Raw genomic sequence first — 24,162 nt, 5'->3', positions numbered from 1 at the left:
TTTCATCTCACCAACTTAAGATGTCGACAGATATGACTTTTATTCATGTTACCCGATTGTTTAGAACAAGGGTGCATCCTCATAAATGATCACTTTGAATTACAAGTTCTCATTAAAACTGAGTGCGAATAATTTTCTGTTTTGGTTTGTACAAAACAATCTCATCGTTAATCCTTCTCGTTGATTTGCATTTTTATTTTTGAGGAACCAAACTATTCATTAGATAAGTCTGAAATAATTACATTTAATCATGCTTAACTAATCAGAACCGGTCTGTTAAGCTCGGAACGAGGACCGGATGAATGGGACCCGAAACTGCCTTCAATCCATTCAAAAATCAACTATAAAAACAAGGTCAATTTTAACATTTTCACACTATTTTTTACAATTCCACTTTTCTCTACAATCAATTTTCTCTCTTTGCTATCATTTGAAAACATATATTCAATAAATTTTGTTATATATTTATTTATACTCGATATTCTCTTTATAATTATTTACTTACTATTTCGAAATTTACTCAAATAAATAATTCAAATTTCAATAGTGTCATATTCTAAACGTGGTGGTGGTGGTGGTGGTGGTGAATACATTTTCGATTTTGGTGAGCATTTGGCTATATCTCTGATTTTGATGAAGTCAAACTTAGTCATGAGGAGGACGAAACAATGAAACTCCCCAACAAAGATATAAGGATATCATCGTCTGCTCGAGCAAGAAACACAATGGCAACATGACAATGACAGTTCGAGCAAAGAGAAGCAAAGTTTGGATCACTTCGATATTAAAAAACAAAGTATGAACAACTCTTTTGTCGAATTAAAAAACAAGTTAGGACAACTCTTTTGTTGAATCTGTCAGATTTTGTAAAATTCAAGAAATTTTTTTTTTTTTTAGTTTAAAATCCGATTACTGTTCCGTCCTTTATTTTGAAACCGTTGAGACGCGTGCTAAGAATAGTGTCCCGGCACGCTTTTGAGTGTGGACCTGCAAGTCCAAGGCGTCCGTAGGTGAGATACACTTGTTCGGATAGAAGCTCCTTCGCCATCGGATATTCACAGAAATCTGTAAGATTTTCCTTTTATATATTTTACTGATTTTGCTGTTTGATTTTCTTAGTTGATTCTGCAGAACAAGGAGAAAACTTTGGGTTGCATTAAAAATGGATTTCGCTAACATGGATCGGAGGCAACTGACGATTGCGGCGTCAGGATTTTCCGTCATGATGACGCTGCACTTAACTTTTCAGCTATTATCTCAGCACTTGTTCTACTGGAAGAATCCCAAGGAGCAAAAGGCCATTATTATAATCATAATGATGACTCCAGTTTACGCTATTGACTCGTTTGTAGGGATATTAGATTTACGCGGCGGCAAACAATTTTTCAGGCTGTTGGATTCTGTTAAAGAATGCTATGAGGCTTTGGTATGCGGCCTTTTGCGTATTTTTGTTCTTTCTTTCTTTTTTTCTTGTTGATTTTTTGGTTGCTTCTGATAATGTCTGGAATTGTGTATGGTATGGTTATGGAGCAGGCAATTGCGAAGTTTTTGGCTTTGATGTACAGTTACTCAAATATATCCATGAGCAAAAATATTGTGCCCGATGAGATTAAAGGGAGGGAGATTCATCATTCGTTCCCGATGACTCTTTTTCAGGTCGGATTTTTCTGTACCCCATCATTTATTTTGCTTTTTAAGATTTGGGTTTAAAAATAACTGATGATCAAAGTTTTGTATTTGAAAGAAAGATTGGATATTTGCTCTGATTTTTTGAGTAGCATTTTACAGCGATTTTCCTACTGAAAGCGTACCATATGCAGTAGGAAGTCGTTGGCTACTTTCACGAGCATGAGCTACGAGATGTTATATTGTTACATTTGCTTCAATTTGTTGGAAGATTATCTATCTTTTTTGAGAAAAATTCCTTTTTTTTTTCCCCGAGTGCAGCCTAGGAAGACACATCTAAATCACCGGACATTGAAACTTCTCAAGTACTGGACGTGGCAGTTTGTTATTGTCCGTCCCGTATGCTCTATCTTGACGATATTGTTACAAATGCTCGGGATGTATCCGAGTTGGCTCAGCTGGGCTTTCACCATTTTTCTCAACTTCTCATTTTGCTTAGCAATGTATTCCTTGGTTGTCATCTACCATGTCTTTGCTAAAGAATTGGCACCACACACCCCATTGGCTAAGTTCCTCTGCATCAAAGGGATTGTTTTCTTCTGCTTTTGGCAGGTACCGATTGTTTCCCTTGGTCCCTTCTTAAACCTCATTGAAGTTCCAGTTTGGATGCAAATTGTGATAGTGCTAGTTAATTTGCTAGTCATTGTGCATACATGTTTATCTTTTGTGTAGAATTTGGTGTGTACCATCTCGTTATAAGTTTAAATGGCCTCATCAACTGGAGCAGTCGATTTCTATAGACTGCGAAGTTGAAGTTTACAATTTCAGCTATTGATGAGAGTCACTAAAATTAAATCTTGTTTCATGGATTTCTAACATTCTGTACTGTTGCTTTTTATGGTTCAACTCCATGGACAATAAAAGTCATATCTCGTGAATTAGAACGCCCTTATTTGTTCATAGAAATCATTACCTTCTGGTGATTCATTTAATACTCTTTCCATACAGGGAGTGGTGCTTGACATCCTCGTGGCAATGGGCGTTGTTAGATCCCATCATTTCTGGTTGGACACAAAGCACCTTGAGGAAGCAATCCAGAATATTTTGGTCTGTGTCGAAATGGTGTTCTTCTCTGTTATGCAGCAGTATGCATACCATGTTGCACCTTACAGTGGAGACTTGGAAGCAAAGCTTAAGCTACCGAAAAGGGACTAATTCTCTTTTATGAATCAAAACAAGTTGTCTCAAAACGGTGGTGAAACTCTTGAGAAAGTAATTCAGGTTGTGTGTAACCGCAGTATTTTTGTACAGCATATAATTTTTAACGTTTGGAAACACGTTTTTTTCTAGTCTTGCATGGATTTTGTCAATGCAACGCATGCTTCGAGACGGGATCTTGAAAACCCTTGATCCAAGATTTGTGCGAATGTGTTTATCTCGTAAGAGCTAACATTTCTCTGTCCCCTTGAAGTAAGGTCGCTCCACATTTCAAATGTTGTACTTCTCTTCGTGCTGTCAAGTCGTTATGTCGTTTATTCCTTCTACAATATGAATTTCAATTTATTCATCTTCAATAATCTGTCACTAAACAAACCATCTATAGTCCTTAGTCTGACTTTTTAACCTGTTTAAACAAATTGAAATTGATAAATACAGGTAGGGGTGTTCATCGGTCGGTTCGGTTTTCGGTTTTTTCGGTTTTCGGTTTTAGAAATATATAATCCGATATTCGAACTATTTTTCTTCGGTTCGATTCGGTTTTCTACCAAAACGGTTCGGTTAATTCGGTTTTGGTATAATTATTTAAATTAATAATATAAATATATTGTAAAATATAATATGTTAATTTTCTACATGTTTTCTTATTAAAATATTTAAATATAATATCTAAATTAATTAAACAAACAACAATTAACTAAAAATTGTTCAAAATAGTTTTTCATTGACTAAATATCTTATCAAAATATATAATATAAATAAAAATATAAAAAAATTATTAATTTAATGAAATTTCGATTTTTTCGGTTTTGACATATATAATCCGAAACCAACCCAAATAAATTTCGGTTTTAACATTTATATCCGAATTAAAAAATTCGGATGTCGGTTCAGTTCGGTGTTCGGTTTTTTGGGTTTGGATTTTCGGTTTTTTCAATTTTATCCGAAGTTTGAACACCCCAAATACAGGTTTTCATGGGAACAAGCACTCAACAAATGAGCCATTCCAACGCAATTCTAAAATCCTGATTAAAAATATTAGATTTAGACCGTGACAAAAAACACAAGTACTACATAAATACATAATAAAAAAAATACAAAATTGTTGTGGGACAATTTAAAGAGAGGCATATTAATTTATTCGGTTTATTGGGTTTTTTTTCCACTTCAACTTCCCTCTGTTCCAAATCAGCAAACAACGTGACAAGTCTACAATGTTTGAATTTATTGGTGACCTAAATCCGAACAAGAACTTCCATATCTTTTTCGTCCCTGATTTTGTAGAAATTCAACTCCCACTCCCTGCTAGCATAGATGATATAATACATATAAAAAAAAAAAAAGTTCTAAGACCGCTTCACCATGTCGTTAATAATCAGCTCAATTAATCGACCAGGCACAACTGCACCTGGTCGGATTGGGCATATAGCATCATCATAAATCATTACTTGAGGAAAATAATAGAATCTACGACTGCGCCTCAACACAGTAACTAGTTCTTACCTATTATATATGCATAGCTTTAACTTTGAGAATGTAATGAAGGAAAAAGCAGGTGATGGCAAAATATCAACCCGCCGAAATCTTTCTCGATAAGTTGTCGATTTAAATAATCCAATCTTGATGTATCAGCTTGCCCGCTAATTTCCTAGGACAGGGGTGTCCGAAGGTAAGTGCAGTCCTCCAATATCTTCCTGTGTGGAGCCCGTGGAGACACATTTCATGGCCCCAGAATTTGAGACAGGGGACAACTCTTCCTCACGCTCCGGCTGGATATTAAGGTCTATTTGTCCTTTCAAAGGCACCACAGCCGGTTTATTCCCATTATGCTCATCAACACAGGCCACATTGCCAGAATCTTCTAGATTTACGTCATTATTTCCCGCATTGTTACTTGGTTGTGCATTGATATGCAGCTGTTGTTCGGGTAATTGTTGCTGCGGCAAAGATTCAGATTCTTTCTCCAATTGTTTCTTTTCACGCCTCTCCATCAGGGTTCTGAAACGGCGCCTTAATGAACTACATACAGCACACTCACATGATTGCTTATGTTTCAAGCCTTTCCCACTTGGAGGCTGAATGCAAACGATGCAAGAACAGCCAGGTTTATGACGAGGGTGTTTTGTCCTTGTCGGGGAAGAATGTGGAAGGCTTTCTCCCTTCCCTTGGATGGCTAGATTTGCAAGGGCATCCAGCCCTTCCAGGCCCACAAACAGATCAGAATGATGTTCGGTGGTCTTGTTTTTCTCAAAAGAAACTTCACAACAATTCAAAAGGGCCGGAAAACATATAAATGTGAGAAAAAAGCAGGAAAATGTAATACTACTGCAAAGAAATACGCGCTTTTAAGTTTTACCTTTGCTAATGGTAGGTAATAATTCATTAAGTTGTTCTGCAAATAATTCCTCGCTAGCTGAGCATAGAGATCTGTGGGGAGTTTAATACGGCACAAGGGGGCCGTATCTTATCAATCATGATAATTCTTTTAAAGAAGCAAAGCTAGACATCCACAAGTGAACATGTCGGTCTTTATTGAAACAAAAAATGTCCAATTTCACTACATTTGGCAGGTGCTGTTAAATTCGGAAGAAAGCAAGTGCCATTAAACGAAAATATCATCGATCGATGGACCACAGCTTTATATACACTATTGCTTCCAGAGAGGACATACACAAGGATTCGTTTAAACTCAGATTACGTTTAAACTCAGATTAATAGTGTAAGAACCAATCAACGGAATGTCATCAAAGAAAAAATGCATAACACACACTACCTGCCAAGGTCCCATGCATTTTCAGAACAGGTCCACCTAGAAGAGAGAAGTGCATCTGCAGGTACTTTGCGCCACTTAAAACACTCTTCACATTGAGCCCACTGAATCTTTAAACTAAGGCAAGTAACAATTTGATGTCAGCTTTCTCGCAGGCAAAGTGGCAATACTGCTAGAGGGGAGAGACTTAAATGGGGCAGGGCTCCAGTATGCAACTTACCCTAAATTATCTACTACTGGAATAGTAGGCCTTCCAATAATTGGTGCAGCCTCCTAAAGATAACAAATAAGGAAGTTGGCCAAGAAAGAAAGTAAACTCTTTATTATGTTTTACTATCACACATGTACTTCAGTCGGACAAGATAAGCACAGGTTACAATAAAAAACAAAAAAACTCGGCTCCGTGAAACAAAACAATCAGCGATCAAACAAAAAGTATCATAATCGGCAATGAAGGCATTGAGCCAAATGCCACGTGCTTCATTTTTCTGCAGCCACCTGTGAAATTAGACTATGAAGGACAAATGAACTTATAAGTCCAAACATCCACGTGTTTCAAAGAGCAACATGCAAAAAAAACACAAACAAACATGATATTAGGTTAAACAAAGCACGAACAAAATTTAATATTTAAGAAACCTAGTACCTCAAATTCTTCAATTTCAAATCCTTCTATGACAAAAACTGATGGAACAATTTTAGGAGGTGGGCGCATCAATAGTTGAGCTTCTTCCCAAGTGAGCTTCAACTCCATAATATCCTCATTTTCAATCCTAAGACGCTTGCTCTTTGTACCCAAGGTACTATTTTTCCTATTGTTATGAGTCATTGGCTTGGTTTCAAGTATTTTCTTTGAATTGAAAGTAGATTTAACAATTGACCCAGCACTTCTTGGATCTGACTTGGCAACCTGGTTGATGAGTGGAAATCTCTGATGTGATTTACCATTCAGATTACCATTTATTGAAATAACTTCCCCAGACCTATTCTTTATGATATCATCCTCCACCACAGCTGATTCATTATTCCCAAATAAAGAAGCTTCATCTCCCTGCGAACAAGAAAACAGTATTAATAAGTAACTTAGAATCTAAACTCGGACTCAAAATTCAATAAAAACTGAAAGACTTTATAATGTGTGACCACATGTTCGTGTGAACACAAGTACATGTAATCACAGATACGAAGCTTTGTCATTTCAATGCCTAAAAGAAGCAAGTATCAGTTTGGAAAGCAAAGATGCAAAGGCGGTTAGGCACTTCTCGACAGACCACTGTAAGATGGCAGAACATGGAATCACAATTTTCAATAAGGCTGTCATTTACAAGATTAGAACAAGGTGATGTTGGAGGACAAACCTGATCAAATGATGGCATAATTGAAGCCTTTCTGCATCCCATGATCAACTTTCCTTCTGGTTCAAGTCTACTAAATGTTACTGTCAAGGAACATCTTTAATCATTTTGCAAGTAAAAAAAATAATATGTTTACTAGCTCAGAAAAGAGTATTCTCAATATAAATGTCCAACAAAAAAAATGAAATGCTTTAAACATTCTGTAATTTTTCAATATATGCAAGTTTGGTCATCATAACTGTATGCAGTTGCCGTGCCGCCCCCCCGCCCCCACCCACCCCACCCCACCCCAACCCTGCCCCACCACATACACACAAACACACTTAGCTCTCGTCCCCTTGCCCACCCTCTTGGCAATTCCTGAAGCCATCCTGCGTGTCCACAGCATTAGTTTGCCAAACCAAGCAAGTGATAGCAGAAAAGGAGATAAGGTATATTCATTGCACAAATAGTAGACGAAAACATTATGGAAGAACAACCATGATGGTGGCACATTAAAGAAAGGAAACTTCCACCCCTCAAAGATTAGGGGAAAAAATAAATCAAAAGCAAGGCAGAAGCGTCAAAGACAAAATACCTGTATCACCAGCTTGAAGTTGCAAGGATTGTAAACATGGAGTAATTCCTTCTAAAACATACATTCGACTGTTATTGTTGGGCCAAAATCGAAACTGAAAAACCCATTCCTTCCCAGTCGCATCCCGTACTTCCAAAGGTAACCCTTCTGGTTGAGCAATTGGCGGAAAATAGGCCTGTAGAATCGTTAACAAGCTGAATTATGTCATAATGTCAGCACACGCAAGTGGCATAAAGAAGACTATACGAAGCATTCTGTCATTCTGATGTAGAAACTTCTCCTTTTGTTTCGCTTTTTAATTGTTTCCAATCAGGATATAAATACACATACTAAGAAATGAAAACCTAACTAAGTTTACTTTTTCCTTCAATTTTTTGAAGCCAACAATTTCAATACAAAAACACCTACGAAAACACAAAACCAGATGGAAGGCTTACAAGTAATATGCAAATTACAGATCACTCCAGTTATGATCCCACTGGGAGAAACTATTTCACCATCTTCGTCAATCAAGGACCCAGATTAGCAATTGACATTTTCAAGAGCCAAAAGCTAATTTATAAAAATTTCACAAACCAAATGGAAATTCCGATTTCCAATACCTAAGCACACTAAACCTATCTGCAATACCAAACCCTATTATACTTTAACATGATTGTTGAAAAGTCTGTAAGTTCATTGCAAAATTTTCCTGAGATCCAAGAATAGGATGTATCTAAATTTAGAAAATAATACTACAAAGGAACCTATAGATGCTCAGAAAGGAACATAACTTTGTGTTGTACAAGAGTAATTCTAGCTCTTACAAAATGCAGATACCCATGCAAATTCGAATTCGAACAAAAAATAAGTAATCTCGCATCAACATCTATAAGAATATAGAAGAAAAATAACCATTTAGCATGAGGACTCACCTCTGCACATTTTTTTGGCAGGACTAAACGCCCAATCCGTCCCGCATCACTAGCAGTCAACAATTTTTCAAACAATGGAGTAATGACCGAGTTCGAACTAACAAGAAGATAAGGCGAACTCAAGGTAGTGAACACTAACAGTGTACATATTTTGTATTATCAATCATGCAAGTCTTATAAACGTGTGACTCGATAAATCAGGACCACAATACTAGGGAAAACCATATTTCAATTAATATCTGACAAAGATCTTAGAAACTCCAAAAGTAAAGGACACTCAAGAACCACAGGATACTCGGTAGATATCTGTTGAAGCTCCTCATCAGTTATTTGGGGGCGATACCTAGGAAGCAACTGACCTCGGCCACGATCATCTCCTCGAGTTTTTCCATTACATGGTTGCACCTCACTAGATGAGCCCACTCTGTTATGATTCCAGATCTGTTTTCCGACTTGAATTGATGGAGTGAATGGCTGTGAAAGAATAGCAGAAATCTGGGTAGAATCATTGGCTTCGTTTTTGGATGAAGTTGCGGCCATAAATGAACCTCCAACAGCAGAATCATTCTTTGGGAATGTTATTGGGCCAAAATCATTTATGGACGAATTTGATTGTTCCTTGCAGCTGGCTCCTGCAACAGAACAATAAAATCATATATGGGAGTAAAAAATATCCCGGACAAGGCAGCACAAGCAGCCTTAAGTTTATTCACAATATGATAAATAAAGTTACCAGCATTACCATTCACAAATGATTCCCTTGGACCGATTCTTGACTTTCCATCAACTAATCTTTCAAAAGAGTTATCTTTTGTCCCAAGGGAAGCTGTAGAAAATCTCTGACATATGCGAAACCTGTCCATCCCACCCAGTAAATCAATTTCAAAGGGCATCCTTGGTTGCACATTTGATGGGATGGTAAAACCATTGAACAAATTGGGTGCCGGATTCCATGGTTCTGGACCTGAGCCAACTGTTGCACTCAAAGTTTTCACAGAGAGGTCCTTCATTCTTTCAGGTTGCGAAGGAAGAGAGCGTGAAGGTGGTGGCCAGGCAGGATTTGGGGTCTGAAGCATGGGAAGGAAAGGTAAAGAATGAGGGCTCATTCATTCATCTAGACATAATAATAATAAAAGCAGAAAATTAAGTTTTGTGACGATAGAAGTACTACTTCTATGACAAAATACAGAAAATAGATCTCAACTGTCTCAACATGTTTTTATAACATTCAACACCATAGAAATTCATCCAGATTTTGGGGTAACTACATGATCCTTCATGGATGCTCATTTTAACATTATTTGCAGACAGATAGTGATCTGCCCACCTTGAAAAAACCTTGTAAAATCTCAAAGAGCCAGAATATATGTGAACTGAATTTTTTTTTAAAAAAAAAAAAACCAGTGCCAAGACAAGGTCTTTACCTACTATCATGAATAAAATTGAAAAAAAGTTGAAATAAACTTGTACAATTAATCAAGGTTAGAGATTCAACAAGCTTTCTGAATGCCACATGCAATCTACATAATTTGAAACACAATAACTAAAGCATGAAGTTAGGGAAAGTAAAATCACATGTTGAAACAAAACCAGTAAAGAAACAAGGGACATAATTCTCACCAGAATGTCACTTTTCTTTGCACATGTTAGACATTCAATTCCTCCTGCATCCAACAGCACGAACATATGGAACGATACTATACATCCACAATGAATTTTCTGCAACAATGAAGTCATTTTTCGGAACTTACAAATTCTCTTTGCTGCAGAAAAAGTTGGACATAAAATTTCGAAGTCTAAGGAAATGACTTACATTTAAGTGAAAATCCAAAATTTAAATCCAGTTTACCTTTCCACAAGATTCGCAGCTTCTCCAACCAGAAGCATCAAGGTGGAATGTCTCGCAAAAATTTCCTTCCTCATAAGCAGAACTATATTGGCGATAAATCTCATCAATTTAGAAAGAAAGAAAGAAAAGAAAACTGATCTGAATTATTTGATACGATCTTCCAATAATGTATAGAAAGGCAACAGGCAAGTCATTTCCAAATTTTCCATCGTGTCATAAATTTACATGCCCTAGAAATAATGCATATTTAACTTAAAACCTTAGTAAATGCTTACAAATTTTCAGTAGTCGAGATGCAAATCAACCCATATAACAACCACTGGACCATTATAAAGAGACCTTAAAAACAGTTCCTGGTGAGCATGTCAACCCACTCAATGCAGATTTTAAATCAAATATTGTGACTGCAAGAAACTTCAACCATACAAAACATGACCAAAAATGCCAATCAAATATCTGACTCCAGTATCTTCTTTTACCTTATCAATTAAATACCAATGAACCACCCAAGTTCTAGATTCCATGTAAGATACAAGGAATATAGTTGATTTTACTGCCATTGCGAAATGTTTTTCAAAATTTAATTTTTTTTGGAAAAAAATAATCCACAACTGGAGTCGCTATTGTTCCGTGAAATATACTTGGAACTGGATTAGCAGCCTCCCACGGCCTCTTCTACCGTTTCAGCTAAACATGCCTCCACTCCGTAATGACAAAAAATGGAAACTCGTAAAAAGATTTCCACAAATCAACGCAATTGTGTCATGTCACTAAAAAGAAGAAATTGACCAAAAAAAACTCAAAACCATAACCTACAAAAGATTCCCATGTAACAAAAAAAAAAGAGAAGCCAAACCAAAGGTCAAAAAGAGAGAGAGAGAAAAAAATTCCTTACGCGCATCGATCGCAGAGATGAGCATAGTCACCAGTCCGGCGGGGCCAACCTCTCCTCCACTTCTCCGACCCCTCTCCACAGTTCAAATTAAAGCAAAATCCCGTTGACGAAGATGATGACGTCATCGTAACACAGAATCCCGACAAACGAACATCTGATGTGGGACCAAAATCTCCAAGTACAAAATCAAAATTCAGCACAGAAAACCATGTTCAACTTCAAACACCCACAGCCCTAAACAGAAAACGTTCGAATTGAGGACATAACGCACGGGCAACTCATCTGAAAGTGGTCTCGGGGTAGTGGAGTGGGGCATCTCACACAGAGAGTGCGTGTGCTGCGGGTTTTATATTGCTTTGACGTCGTCGTTTTTAGAGAGTAATCTCTCCTCTGGTCCTCGTCGCTTTCATGAGATGCAACGTAATAAACTCCAACGTTATCCAAAGCTACTGCTTACTTACCTACCAAAGTTTATTAAACAAAAATAATATATATTAATTATTTTTATGTTTCTAATTGTTTTCTCTTTTCTTCTAAAAGTGATACACACGTATGGTATATATTATTATTTTTTAATTTGATCAAATAATATTAAATAATTAATATAAAATTATTTTCAATTTAAAAAATTTGTTCGATTTAAAAAGTAAGTTTTGTTTTAGATTTTTTCTATGTAAAATATGAAGTGATTTGAAAAAGTTTTTAGTAGGACAACAAAGATAATTATGAGATTAAGGGTATGTTTGGTGTATGTGATAAAAGGGTGATTGATGAGTAATCACTCCTCATCATATGTTTGGTATAAGTATTGGTACTCCCAATTATCTTGTGGGCTATCACATGGCCCGTGTATGACCCGCACTGTACATATTATTACATGGGATATTAACTATCACATCTTGTCCAAGTGATTCTTTATACAACTCAATGACAATAATATATAATTCTTGTTTTACCCTTTAATAACAAGTATGAACTAAATTTATACATATGATTTAATAATATTTATGATTAGAATTCGAGATAAATATTAAAATATAAAAGTTTATGTAATAAAATATAATTGTACAATTTTAAAAATCGTCTTAATCCCAGCTTATGGATTTACTATTCACTATTTAAATTTTTTTTTTTTCAAATTATATAATTCAAATTAACAACAATAATAATAATAAATAAATAAATAATAAGATGTAAAATAATAATAATAATAAATGAGAAGATACAAATTAACATCAATAAAAAAATTAAATAATGATAAAAATAATTAATTAAATTAATAAGAAATTATGGAATAATAAAATTAATGATTAATTATAAATATAATTAATGATGAAACTATAATTAAATTATTGATTAAAATAATATGTCACTAATTATAACGAGAATAATTATTGTATAAAAAATAATTTTAGAAAAAAAAAGAAAATGAATTTTTATTATTAATATCATGATTTGTATAATAAAAAAATTTATTAATAAATAATAAGAAATAATTTTTTGATAAATAATAACAATTACAAGTCGGAAGAAGAATAATTAGTAAAATAAAAATAAAGTAGTAACAAAATAATAAGAAATAATCAACGTAAAATCAACAAAATCATTATAAATAATAAGAAATAATTATATAATAAATATTAACAAGAAAAAAAGATAATAATAAATGATATTTAATGAATAGGTAATAAAATAATATTAAAAATAATAAGAATTAATCAAATATTTTTTAAAATTATTTATTTGTTTATTATTATTATTATTTTATTTTCTATTATTTATTTTTTTTTTGTTTATGTTTATTATATTTAGGTAATGTGATTATATACACACAGTGAGGATATTTTTGTCACNAAACATCATATATTTTATCTCACTATATTATTTATCATCATCTCTCGTTTTTTTAATCACTCTAATTATTAATTCTTTAGTTATCGTATCCTACACACCAAACATAGTCTAAATATTTTGGTGTCTTCTAAGTTAGTTACTTTAAGGGTATCACACTTAATAATATAGTACATATGTCTTATACGATTATAAAAATATATATTATATAACAATTGTCTTTTTCTTTTATTTTTTAATTTTCTGAAACATTTCTTCCTCTGGTTAATAATATATCAAATTAAATTTTTAATATTTAAATTCAGGAAAAATATATAACTGCTGCATATCTGTGAAATGTTATGGTACTCAATGCAACAAGGTGTCAGGTCTACTAAATGCAAAATATTTTAACTTACATATTTCCCTTTTTTAAGTATGTATAATGTATATTTTGAAATAATATCATTTTCAAAATTGAAATCAGACGAACTAAATTCGTATCTTTGTTAGTATTTTGTATTGATATTAAAAGTTATTAAGACAATATTTAACAAATATAACCAATTAAAATGAGGAATGGTGAGTTGGTGACTATTTGTCACACGTTTCACAATTTACAAAATTTATTGAAATTTCGGACACGACATTATCAAATATCAGTGCAACAATATTTTTTATAATTCATTTGATTAATATTTAAATGAGGATCAAAATATAATTATAAGAAATAGTAAAAGACTAGATTGCAATTTTGATATACGAATTAAAAAAATAAATGAATTAAAAAAGACTTAAGAATTAAACATACAACTGATTACTAAAAAAGAAAAATTCTATCCGATGAACTACAGTTGGCTTGCATTAAAATTTTAACGCTTTAATAATATATATAATTATTAAAACAAACCATGACATCAATAATTAATTACTCTAAGTATCTCAAGCTTAATAAAATAGTACAGATATAGATATTGTAGCAGCTTATTCTTGAATAATTAAAACGCAGTATTTATTATTGAACCTCAAAAGCACGACAAGAAGACGGTTACGGCAAAGCCTCCAACATAAATGAACATTTTCAAGCCAGAAACCAGACATCAAACCACCGTCGCTTCGTTTTCTCCCTTGATACTTCCTATACAAAAGAAGTCCAACAAATTGATGTAATAATCTTCTCCATATGTATAAATTAGTCAATACAGCAAATCAGTCACTCCGACAAGAAGACATCGCTAATTAGGAGAAAATAAGGTGGCTAATCCTTGATCAACTTTAATGATTATTTTGCCATAGCTCATTAGAGTTTCCTCGTTGCACTTGTATGCTCCTTTCCCTCTGGCTAAAACCTCCCCGTCTACGTCTATTATTCCGGCCTTGTCTGGGTTATTGGTTCGTGGGCCAGGTTGCAAAACGAAAGCCTTCACCTGTAGTTGTAGAAATTTGAAGAGTTGAGAATCACATATCCAAGTAAATTATGTTTCAAACCATGTATATATGTCTTGGCCATCGATTTTTTATTCGAGGGTCTGTTGTTTACAAGTATCAGTCATCGTTTTCAAATAGTATGGTCTACGTACTCACGGAAACATTTTTAGGCTAAATAGTGATTGACGCATAAACAACATTCTAACTAGCAATAACGTTTACCCTTGAAAAACAAGCAACACACTATTTTAAACAATCTCACCAAGTGATTAAAAACCCAAGATTTTATAAATGAGTAAAAATTTTGGGGTTGATTTCTACACATTTAAAGCACAACAGTCTGTTATGCTCACTCGATATTCATTAAATGTCAGAAATAAGGTTGAGCATAACCGATGTGTCACATGACATGCACCTAGCATTGAATCAATGTAGTAGATCAGATAGCACAAAGTTATTTGAAGGTATGCTCTGGTTTAAAAAGGTTGCACCTTGAAGTAAGACACAAACGGCGATTTGACATGGCCTCCGGAGTTCAATTCAGTCAATGACTTTAGCAATGCAAATTTTGGGATGTCCTTTATCATGATCAAGTCCAAATAACCATCAGAAAACTGCAAATCATTACGAGGACAAAATATGAAAACAGGAGGTTAGTAACACTGAATTATTCAACGAACAAGTATATACTAGTAGTAGGATCAATTATTCCATATACATGCAGAACGACACAAACCTCAGCATTAGGTGCTGCCATTGCATCTTCACCTCCCCACGGTACATTATGGAGCCATATTGAAACAAAAGGGCCATCAACCTTCCGCCAATTTAAACTTTTAGCATCGACTTCAGGACCATGATAGCTGTATTGCTCATCTGATTTCATTTCAGCCTCACCATCTACGATGATTTGATTTTCAAGATCCAAAGGTTCTCCATAAGTTTCATATCCAGGTGCTGGCACAAAGAATACGCTACCATCATACTTTCTAAGACCAAGTATTCGTTGAACTGCCTGAACATTAAGAAAGTTAGCCGTCCACAAGAATGAATGCTGGAGTATAGACTACAGCCTCTCAATTTCTTCAACATCTTTCATCAAAAAACAAATCAAGAACACCTTTGCATGAAGCATGTGAAATGCCTCTATTTGCACAATGTTAAATGGAACGAGCCATAACAAGATAAATGGAAGGTACTGGTAGTAAATGGATAAACTATTTGTTCCATGCTATATAAGAATGAGAGCGAGTCAGTGGAACAATTACTTGTTTGAGAATAGAAATGCACGAGGGATAAAATTAAGGATCCAAAAAAAATGGTGAATCAACAACTTCAAACAAGTTAAGCTTCCACTGGATGCAAAGAAATTAAACGGCAAAAATAACATAATTATTGCAAAATGTGATCAAGGAACATATTCATACATCAAAACACACCTAATTCGGTAATTCATATGACATTTTTTTTTATCAGAAAGAATGATTCTGTTCCTTCAAGGCAAAGCTTTTGAACCTATGAATGACAAGATATGGATACGTGATACAACAATTGCAAAATTTAGGAAACAACATGGAGTGATACATCTACTTAATATACTTGTATATAGTTAAATATATAATATGTACACACAAATGCTATGAGGACGAATAATGATAAAGATATCATTTAACATATAAATAATAAAAATCAAGCAAAAATTTGTGTAACACATTAAATTTTGAATTTATTATAAAAATCAATCCAATAATCCCAAACAATAGCATATGTCATACTATAAAAAGTATAATTTTCCTTTATTAATAACTTCAGCCTTTTATTTTCATGTTCTTAAACTTTTCGTTATATATAAAAAAATTCTAAACAATTGTGAAAATCCCCATTCCACAATCTCGAAAGTTCTAAAATAGTCCCCCAAGTATCATTTCAAAATTGCAAAACATGTCCCCATACCCTCTGTGAGTCTGTTTCAGGTACCGTATCCAATTTTCTTTTTTAAGTTTGTTTTTTGGATACGTTCCCAGCCATATCCACATGGTATCCATAATATATCCATGTCCTAGAAGTATCCAATACGGTGCGTAACAATTTTCTGAGTGTCCAAGAAACTAGTTTGCAATTGATTATTTATGTCAAATATGCTAATATGTCGCTCAAGAATGTTCTACTACAATAACAGTCCCAGACTGCAGGTTAATAATTGAAAAAAATAAAATAAACGTAAGGATTAGTTGTGATAAAGAACTGAAGGGAACTAGAATTTCTGAACTCACGTAGACATCTAGCCGAGCACTCCCCATCCACCTATATTTCTCAGATTCGATATCAATATCAGCCACAAGACCTTGCATCGAAACCACAAAAATAAGTAACTATATATCAATATATAAACCGACTATGAACGAAGCATAAGATCACATACCCCATGCAAGCATCAACACGCTAAAAAATTTGATGTTCCCTTGGGATAAAGTAGCTACATCCAATGACCGTTTATGCCCTGCAATTTAAAGGCCACAAAATTGTTACCCGAACTAAATCAAGGGCTAACATATTTCAAGAAAAACAGACCAACAAAAAAATAATAAATAAATAAAGTGGACCTCACATACCTCGAATGACAGCAAGTGTAGCATTAGAGGCTGCGCAAGGTTCACCATTCGAATCTAGGAGTGATTTTGCCATGCCATTTCCAGTTCCTACATGCAGCAACAAACGTAATTCGAGAAGGGTAAGAACAAAAATATTTAAATGAACAAAAGATATAAAGAACAAAGGCTGAGTTACTCTTTCGTTGCTATCTTTCCTTGTCTGAAAAGAAATAACTAAATAAGAAAATCTTCTCATTTATGAAATTCAAAGATAGGAATGATCACCAACAATCCAAATACCATATATGGATCCACAGGGTGTAAAAAAAAGCCCACAATTAAACACCACATATTTGAGTTAAAGAAGTAACACATGGTGTAACGAATCAGCATCTCAGTCATACACTCATGCTCCAAACACAGCAGCAATAACAGTAATCTATAATCAAGAAAAACAGTTATTTGATGACATTGCTTGTTAAAATCTTGAGATTCTTGTTCATTTTAAACATAAAGTATTCAAAGAAATGAATAACGGTTCGCTCAAAAAGATACTTTTTTACATTTTATATTTCCTCAAAAGTACAATGTCATGAAAGCTGATATGCAAGTTAAGAGATTACATAAGACTAACGAAACAAAGTAGCATTAACTGGTGTCTCCCCATATTGCAAAGAGAACCTATGTCAGTACTTATACCAGAGTCTGGATAAAATTGAAAGAATAGTACTGGATGAAAAAAGGAGAGTTCTGACAAAAATACTTGAAATGCCCTTTTACTGATCCGGTAAATTCATGTCATGACAGCTCATACACCACGAGAAAACTGATCCATAAACATCACTTTATTTTTATGCTGAGAATAAGTATGCAATTTTTTTATACAAAGGGGTACGGTTTTTTTACCAAAAAAACTAAATAACTAAACAACCCCATGCAATCGGTGGGATTCATATCCAATGCCTCTAAGATCTTGAGGCCTCGCCCTTTAGAAGGGTGGATAAAAATAGAGAATCAATTATATTATCAAAACTAATCATTGAATGGTAAGACTTAAAATGAAAAGGTGGTCAAACCTGCGGGAACCACTCCAATAGGCATTTTTATTGCATTTTCCCAGTCCTCCCTGTTAAGCAATCCATTTATTACCTACTAAAAGCATAGTTTAGAACATAAATGCCTATGATATTCTCAACTTTCATCACTTTAGGGGAAATATCCATTTGCGCTTGAAAAAAGGTTTATAAATGGCATTCATCGTAAACTTGACGATAAAAAAGAACATGTAATAAAAAATACAGAAAATAATAATAATAAAAAAAAAACACGTAAAAACTTTTCATATGTAACAAAATTTAACAATCTAAGCATAAAATCATGCTGCATTTCAAAAGTCCCAATAATCAACCGACCTCCACCAAGATTCCATCTCCGCTGACACAAACAATTCCGTCATACTTTGAAAGATCCAAAGACTGAACAACTTCCTTCGCATGAAGCTGATGTTCGGTTTCTGACAATCATGAAGTGAGTTAAAATCCAATATACATCCATAACAACGTCCTTAAAAATCATAAGGCCATCAGGAAGCCCAAAGATTAAGAACATTGTAAGCCAAAAAAACACCACTGACCTTGCACCGTATAATGGAGATTAGCATCGTCAAGCAAAGGCTTCACGTCATTCAAAAAAATCTTTGAAGCCGATTTCTTCCCTCCGTACGGATTTACCAATATGAATAGCCTCTTTGGCCTACCTAAACTCGCATATAAACTACGAATTAAAATAAAAGTAATCTGACCGAAAAGAAACAGAGATCGTGAGGATGACAATAAGGGAGAACAAGCAGGATGACATTGAACTTCATATGAAGTAAAATCGCACCCAAACTACATTAAAACTGGGTAAAATTTCAATTCCCGGGAATTCCAAGTTCAATAGCAGAACAATTGGATGCACACTACGAAATGAAAAAAAAAATTACCAAGAGAATCCAGATACTCATGGAACTTTTGCGTCCAAGTGCGAAGAGAATCATCTGACAAGAGCTCGAACGTGAAATTCTTCCTGATGAGGCTTGATACACCCCCGAAGCAGCAGAATCCCGCCTCGTTCGGCACAACGGTTCTGATTTTTATTTTCAATCCCTCAACAGAAAACCCAAGGACTTCCTTATCAAAGTCCAGCCGCTTGTCCGCCCAATATAATTGGCCGCCGGCAGAGAAAATCGCCTCCGTCACGGCGTCCTGAGCTCGAACCCGGTCGGACAACACGGGTCCCACAATTTCCATCTGATCAACGTGATTGTGTCCCTTTAATTTGGTCCAGCTCATACGATTTACGGAGAAATTTCGATCGGATCAGATCGGATCCGGCCTGCGTTAACCGGATTTGTCCGAAATGCTTGGTTCCGATCAACTCACTTCTTCGTGAACCTATCTATTCAAGATAATCGGAGATCTTCACGCGAAACTCTCCGCAAATGAGTGTCGTATAATTTAAGGAAAGGGGTCGTTGGTTCCAAATTCCAACGTGCGACAAGCAATGGAATATCACTTTTTATCATTTAGCTCTCTAGGATAATTAATATTATACAATCACGCATCGATTGAAAAAAATTTAGACATTTTTTTAAAATAAAATATGTTTTTATAACTCTCTTGAAACGTGTTATCAAACTTAACATAATGTTAGAATATTGATTTTAAATCTTAAACGTTGTTATCTAAGAAAATTTAATTTGTTTAATTGGTCTGTCTCATTTTTTTGTATTTAATAACTTGTAAATCAACCTATAACAATCAATTTTATTTGTTTTTCACGACGATATGCAGTGAAATCTTTCTGATGCACATGTGATAAACTATCGAGCTAACATGTAAATTTTACTATTCAAATAAACCGTACTAAATAAACTTTGTACGAAATGAGGCTCATTATCATTGGAAGGGGCAATGATCACTTTTATAACTACTCATATTTAAGTTACATAAAACACTATTTTATGAATAAATATAATAACAAAAACACTATAAGTATAGTTTATTAATGATGATTTATTTTGAAAAAAAATTCGATCCGATTCTGAAAAAATATTTAGCTAAGCCCCTACTCCTCAAACTCGTTTTTCTTATTAACGGATACACCTCCATTCATAATTTTAAAATTTTAAAATAACAAACATATCTATCTTGGGCTATGTTTGGTAGAAAGATGAGATTATTGAATGATTAATATGTAAATGATAAAAAGAATGATTGATATAGAAATGTAATATATGATGATAAAATGATATTGTGTGTGGTATGATTTTTGATTGTAACATAAATTAAGAATCTTTAGATTTTGCGGCAAAATTACCCTTACGCCATATTAAAAAATAAATTGGTTTAAAGAAACGGTAGAATTGGAAACAATGATATGATTAAAAAAATGATAGATAGTCCAATGGGGTGAGATGGGTTTATTTTTCTTCAATTAATATGATTTAGTCCTTTGCAGAACGGATTGAGTAGAATTATTAAAAATCCAACCAAACACTGGATAAACCGATTAAACCAATCACAGTCCAAACCAATCTCTCGTACCAAACGGGCCCCAATTGAATTGATTCGATTTTGAAGAATGATTAGGAAATATCACAAAATTTCCCCCTCAATTTTATAATATTTGGGCCCACCAAAATACAAAAATGTATTGGCGGTGGAAAATTCACGACCGCGTAAACACTGCAGCCGCCTATTTAGAATCTTCCCTCCACTTCCCACTTTCCTCATCCAATCCTAGCCGTTGACCCAATCTCTTGAAACGTGTCAGAATCTTAGACGAACTGTAACATAAAAGGACAATCCACACCGTGTGAAATTATCACGACTTCCGACGCAAGGAATCAGCCGACTCGGACCGACCACCACAACCCCCTGTTGTGCATCCCACCTCTCTCACCCCGACACGTGTCCAATCGCAACGGCTAGTTTTTTGTGCCTCTTATTTACAAGCTTTTCTCCTCTCCTTATCGTATCGTATAACCTGAGTTCTTCACGGAAATGGAAAAATCAAATAAATTATCGCCTAATTTGAATTTTATTTAAAAGGGATTTTTCTTTTTCGATTCTTAAGCGGGAGCAGGCACATAGTAGAAGTGTGAGTGTGGGCGGATGCCTTTGTAGAATTTTGTTGTGAGGCGGTTCTTGTTTCCTTCTTCGGTACAGCCGTTACATCAATCTCCATTTACTTCCTGCCTCTGATTAGGGGTTTTGGTTTGTTTTGTTTTGAGGTCTGTTCCACTGTAGACACGCATATACATACGTCTCCTTCTATTTGTATTTCACTCCAAAAGGAAAGGTTCTGCGGGGTGTAGGTTAGACATCGGCTTTGGGGTTTCTGAAATTTGTTCCATTTTGAGGGTTTTTGCTGTTGATTATCAGATCTGGAGTTTGAAGTTGGGGAAATGGCGTTCGGGATAAAATCTGGCGCAGACTTAGTTAGGGCAAATGACGGGTATGTGATTGGGCTGGTGAGAAGTACATCATTTGGGAGAAAAAGGGTTGCTTTTGGCGACGATAGTTTTTTCTGCACCTCTTCGAAAAAACACTGTTATCAAGATTCATTTCTTCCAGTTGATAAGTCTGCGCTTGAAGCCTTGCCTCAGGACATTCTGGTTAGTTCAGAATTTGTTTGAAAATCGAGGAATTAATTCGTTCATTTCACGAGTTTGTGTGTTGTTGGTCGATCTTCAATTGAATCCCCGTGGGCAGATTTTGTTAGGATTAGCGTTGTGTTTTGAATATTAATATCTATGTTTGGCATTTCCCATTTGAGCTTGAGATTGAATTTGTGGGTAATAATTGTTTTTGTGATGCAGATTAGAATTTTGTGTGGCGTGGAGCATGATGATTTGAAGAGGTTGTTTTTTGTGTCAAAAACAATAAGAGAAACGGTAGGGTTTGATGATGAGTATATTGTCCTTCAATCTTGAGCTTCGCTTTTTCAGTATTTAAAGGTTTCTTCTGAGTTTTAATTTTGATTTCGATGCTTGATTTGTAACAGACTGTAATTGTAAAGCAAACACATTTCGCCTACAGAACACCAATGAAGACTGTGCGGTTTCAGAGAGTGGATATTTTTGGTGATTTTGATGAGGGTGAAGCTCCTAATGCTCCAAAACAATCGAGGGTTCCTCGGTCAAGATTGTGCAAGAAAAAACTTGCTGACATTTCTGTTGCCTTGTTTTTTTCTGATGAAGAAGATTGCTGGCCACGGAAAGATGCATTTGTGGAAATGGAGACAGAAGAGACGTGAAAGGCTTTGAACGTGTATAGACATTTTGTGTTGCTACTTTGTATAGAACTTAGTCGGAGATGGATTGGGGATGATCTGATATTCCTATCTGATTCTTGTTGTTTGTTTGTACATGATGAAACAATATGTTCAAGCCAGTTTCTCTTCAAACCTTTTCATTGAAGATTGGTTGGCTTGTTTGTACCTTACATGTAGAAGAGTAGAAGCAAGATTTAGGCAATTTGTCAAGTTGATCTCCGACTTTTGAAGATATTGGAATGTATCAGTTAGTACACAGACATATATACGTTTCTAATGTGTTGAATAATAATATGCTTTGCTCCATGGGTCCATTTCGTTGTCTTTTCTCATTTAATATGGTTCTTTGTTTGGTTATGGATCACTCACCTCAATTTTCAAAGGGGTCATATATGTAGAGGATATTGGCAATGAGTTTCAGGCACAATGAATTGCTTTGAATGCTCTGTGAATTGTGATCAGTAAGTAAAGATGTATACTACAAATGTTCTCTATGGGGGAGTGCTACTTGATGGACGCAATCACGGCCTAATATGAGTCATACTCTTTCGTCCCTTTTGTTTGGTCTCAGCTCAATTCCTGAATTCGCTCTAGGCCAGTAAGGTATTATTTAAAAGGAAAATGGTATATTAAGGAAGAATATGTGAATTACTCTCTGGTTTCTGGAGGGGGACTTACTATTAATTAAATAATCGAGTTTATAAGCCCATAATCTATGAAGAAGTTGAATCTTTCAAGGGATCTTATATGTTGAGCATTCTTGTGTAGTTCTCTATTCCACATGGATAAAAAAAAGATATATAAATGTGTTTGTAATGAGAAACATTAGACTTCGCCAGCAATTTAAGTTAAATATTTTCGTAAAACAAAGATTATTACGAAGTGAGGGATCCATTCACTAAATTATGAAGCCATTTAGGTTCCTATATTTGGTAATTTTGAAGTTGTTATCAATTAACTAAGATTATTGTTATATTCACATCCATAATACATGGTGATTATCTCAATTAAAAAATTTCTTCTTGTCATATACGTTTTCCAGTTTGTTTAATAATATGATGTTTTTCTCTATTACTTCACTTCGTTGTTAAAGATGATTTAGGAACCACAAATACTTGGACAGACGTTTCAACTTTGATTGAATGGAATAATTTCATTTTTAGGAATGCAAATGGAAGAAGGGGTTTCATTTATTCTTTCAGAATAAGAAGGGATCTTCAGTGATGCGAATAATTAAAATTTTGAATTATTTTTCAAATTAATTTTTGTCAATGGGCTTTACTCAAGTTCATACTGGATATTGGAATTCGACCCACTTTTAGCTCCATATGGGCCACACCTAAAGAGCCTTTAATAAAGACCTTTGTCACAATCAAATAATTTTGACTTAATTTTGATTCCAAAAAATAGTTTAGGACATGATTGTCCAATTATATATATACAACTTTTAAGAACACTATCCAATCGATGTAAGACATATTAATATACCTCCTTAACGCCCGAGAATGAACAAGTGGAGCGTGTATACATTAGCCCAACTATGAGAAATCTAACGCATAGTGGTAGGCTGAGCTCTGATACAATGTTAAGATTGAGATTTGGGTTTAACTTAACTTAAAAAACTAATTTAAAAAAAAAAATTGTTCAAATCCATATATATAACTCTCAAAACTCTGTCCAATTGATATAAAACGTTTAACACATAGAGGAGTGGAGTCGGGAAGTTGTTTTCCTTGTCTTTTCTTCGAGTAATGATTATGAAAACATGCCAATACCCACCATACGTCAAC

At 34.5% G+C, this 24,162-nt stretch overlaps 4 protein-coding genes across 7 annotated transcripts; 2 read left to right on the top strand and 2 right to left on the bottom strand.

The window, feature by feature from the left end:
- The first annotated feature begins 915 nt into the window (after window positions 1-915).
- Window positions 916-2,979, top strand: LOC140980198 (uncharacterized). Of its 2 annotated transcripts, none has more exons than XM_073445908.1 (5): window positions 916-1,067; window positions 1,132-1,426; window positions 1,534-1,656; window positions 1,948-2,238; window positions 2,635-2,979. In XM_073445908.1, exons 2-5 carry the CDS (start codon window positions 1,163-1,165, stop codon window positions 2,839-2,841), a joined length of 885 nt encoding a protein of 294 aa, XP_073302009.1. In that variant the 5' UTR covers window positions 916-1,067; window positions 1,132-1,162; the 3' UTR covers window positions 2,842-2,979. The 2 variants fall into 2 exon arrangements, with proteins under 2 accessions (XP_073302009.1, XP_073302010.1); XM_073445909.1 differs by having other exon boundaries at window positions 927-1,067; window positions 1,120-1,426.
- A 1,212-nt stretch (window positions 2,980-4,191) lies between these two features.
- Window positions 4,192-11,634, bottom strand: LOC140980434 (B3 domain-containing protein Os07g0563300-like). Of its 2 annotated transcripts, none has more exons than XM_073446243.1 (13): window positions 11,205-11,634; window positions 10,310-10,391; window positions 10,081-10,179; window positions 9,203-9,527; window positions 8,756-9,092; window positions 8,461-8,557; window positions 7,547-7,721; window positions 6,973-7,052; window positions 6,261-6,665; window positions 5,835-5,887; window positions 5,618-5,731; window positions 5,201-5,271; window positions 4,192-5,101 (listed from the first exon to the last, which is right to left on the bottom strand). In XM_073446243.1, exons 1-13 carry the CDS (start codon window positions 11,327-11,329, stop codon window positions 4,485-4,487), a joined length of 2,580 nt encoding a protein of 859 aa, XP_073302344.1. In that variant the 5' UTR covers window positions 11,330-11,634; the 3' UTR covers window positions 4,192-4,484. The 2 variants fall into 2 exon arrangements, with proteins under 2 accessions (XP_073302344.1, XP_073302345.1); XM_073446244.1 differs by having other exon boundaries at window positions 10,081-10,223; window positions 11,205-11,314.
- A 2,452-nt stretch (window positions 11,635-14,086) lies between these two features.
- On the bottom strand, window positions 14,087-19,602 carry LOC140980527 (sphingosine kinase 1-like). Of its 2 annotated transcripts, XM_073446403.1 has the most exons (10): window positions 19,038-19,602; window positions 18,687-18,809; window positions 18,466-18,566; window positions 18,130-18,202; window positions 17,075-17,161; window positions 16,885-16,962; window positions 16,736-16,806; window positions 15,199-15,477; window positions 14,954-15,076; window positions 14,087-14,461 (listed from the first exon to the last, which is right to left on the bottom strand). In XM_073446403.1, the coding sequence occupies exons 1-10, from the start codon at window positions 19,384-19,386 to the stop codon at window positions 14,270-14,272; spliced, it is 1,476 nt and encodes a 491-aa protein (XP_073302504.1). In that variant the 5' UTR covers window positions 19,387-19,602; the 3' UTR covers window positions 14,087-14,269. The 2 variants fall into 2 exon arrangements, with proteins under 2 accessions (XP_073302504.1, XP_073302505.1); XM_073446404.1 differs by lacking the exon at window positions 19,038-19,602 and having other exon boundaries at window positions 18,130-18,205; window positions 18,687-18,810.
- Window positions 19,603-20,979: 1,377 nt separating this feature from the next.
- Window positions 20,980-22,686, top strand: LOC140980229 (F-box protein At1g61340-like). The gene is made up of 3 exons (XM_073445954.1): window positions 20,980-21,713; window positions 21,918-21,992; window positions 22,103-22,686. Exons 1-3 carry the CDS (start codon window positions 21,504-21,506, stop codon window positions 22,352-22,354), a joined length of 537 nt encoding a protein of 178 aa, XP_073302055.1. The 5' UTR covers window positions 20,980-21,503; the 3' UTR covers window positions 22,355-22,686.
- The last annotated feature ends 1,476 nt before the right edge of the window (window positions 22,687-24,162 follow it).

Source organism: Primulina huaijiensis, chromosome 7 (genome assembly GCF_012295235.1).
Source record: "Primulina huaijiensis isolate GDHJ02 chromosome 7, ASM1229523v2, whole genome shotgun sequence".
Taxonomy (NCBI): Eukaryota; Viridiplantae; Streptophyta; class Magnoliopsida; order Lamiales; family Gesneriaceae; genus Primulina; species Primulina huaijiensis.
Note: the sequence above shows the minus strand (reverse complement) of the source record. Positions and strands in the feature narration are given on the sequence as shown.

Coding starts and splice junctions, on each gene's coding strand:
- LOC140980198 (XM_073445908.1), top strand. CDS start 1,163: ATGGATTTCGCTAACATGGATCGGAGGCAACTGACGATTGCGGCGTCA. Junction 1,427..1,533: donor AAGAATGCTATGAGGCTTTG/GTATGCGGCCTT, acceptor GTTATGGAGCAG/GCAATTGCGAAGTTTTTGGC. Junction 2,239..2,634: donor TTTTCTTCTGCTTTTGGCAG/GTACCGATTGTT, acceptor CTTTCCATACAG/GGAGTGGTGCTTGACATCCT.
- LOC140980434 (XM_073446243.1), bottom strand. CDS start 11,329: ATGACGTCATCATCTTCGTCAACGGGATTTTGCTTTAATTTGAACTGT. Junction 9,528..10,080: donor CAAAGAAAAGTGACATTCTG/GTGAGAATTATG, acceptor CCCATGCTTCAG/ACCCCAAATCCTGCCTGGCC. Junction 6,666..6,972: donor TTATGCCATCATTTGATCAG/GTTTGTCCTCCA, acceptor TCTTGTTCGCAG/GGAGATGAAGCTTCTTTATT.
- LOC140980527 (XM_073446403.1), bottom strand. CDS start 19,386: ATGAGCTGGACCAAATTAAAGGGACACAATCACGTTGATCAGATGGAA. Junction 17,162..18,129: donor TATTGGAGTGGTTCCCGCAG/GTTTGACCACCT, acceptor TGCTGCATGTAG/GAACTGGAAATGGCATGGCA. Junction 15,478..16,735: donor GTGCTCGGCTAGATGTCTAC/GTGAGTTCAGAA, acceptor CTTAATGTTCAG/GCAGTTCAACGAATACTTGG.
- LOC140980229 (XM_073445954.1), top strand. CDS start 21,504: ATGGCGTTCGGGATAAAATCTGGCGCAGACTTAGTTAGGGCAAATGAC. Junction 21,714..21,917: donor CCTTGCCTCAGGACATTCTG/GTTAGTTCAGAA, acceptor TTTGTGATGCAG/ATTAGAATTTTGTGTGGCGT. Junction 21,993..22,102: donor CAAAAACAATAAGAGAAACG/GTAGGGTTTGAT, acceptor GATTTGTAACAG/ACTGTAATTGTAAAGCAAAC.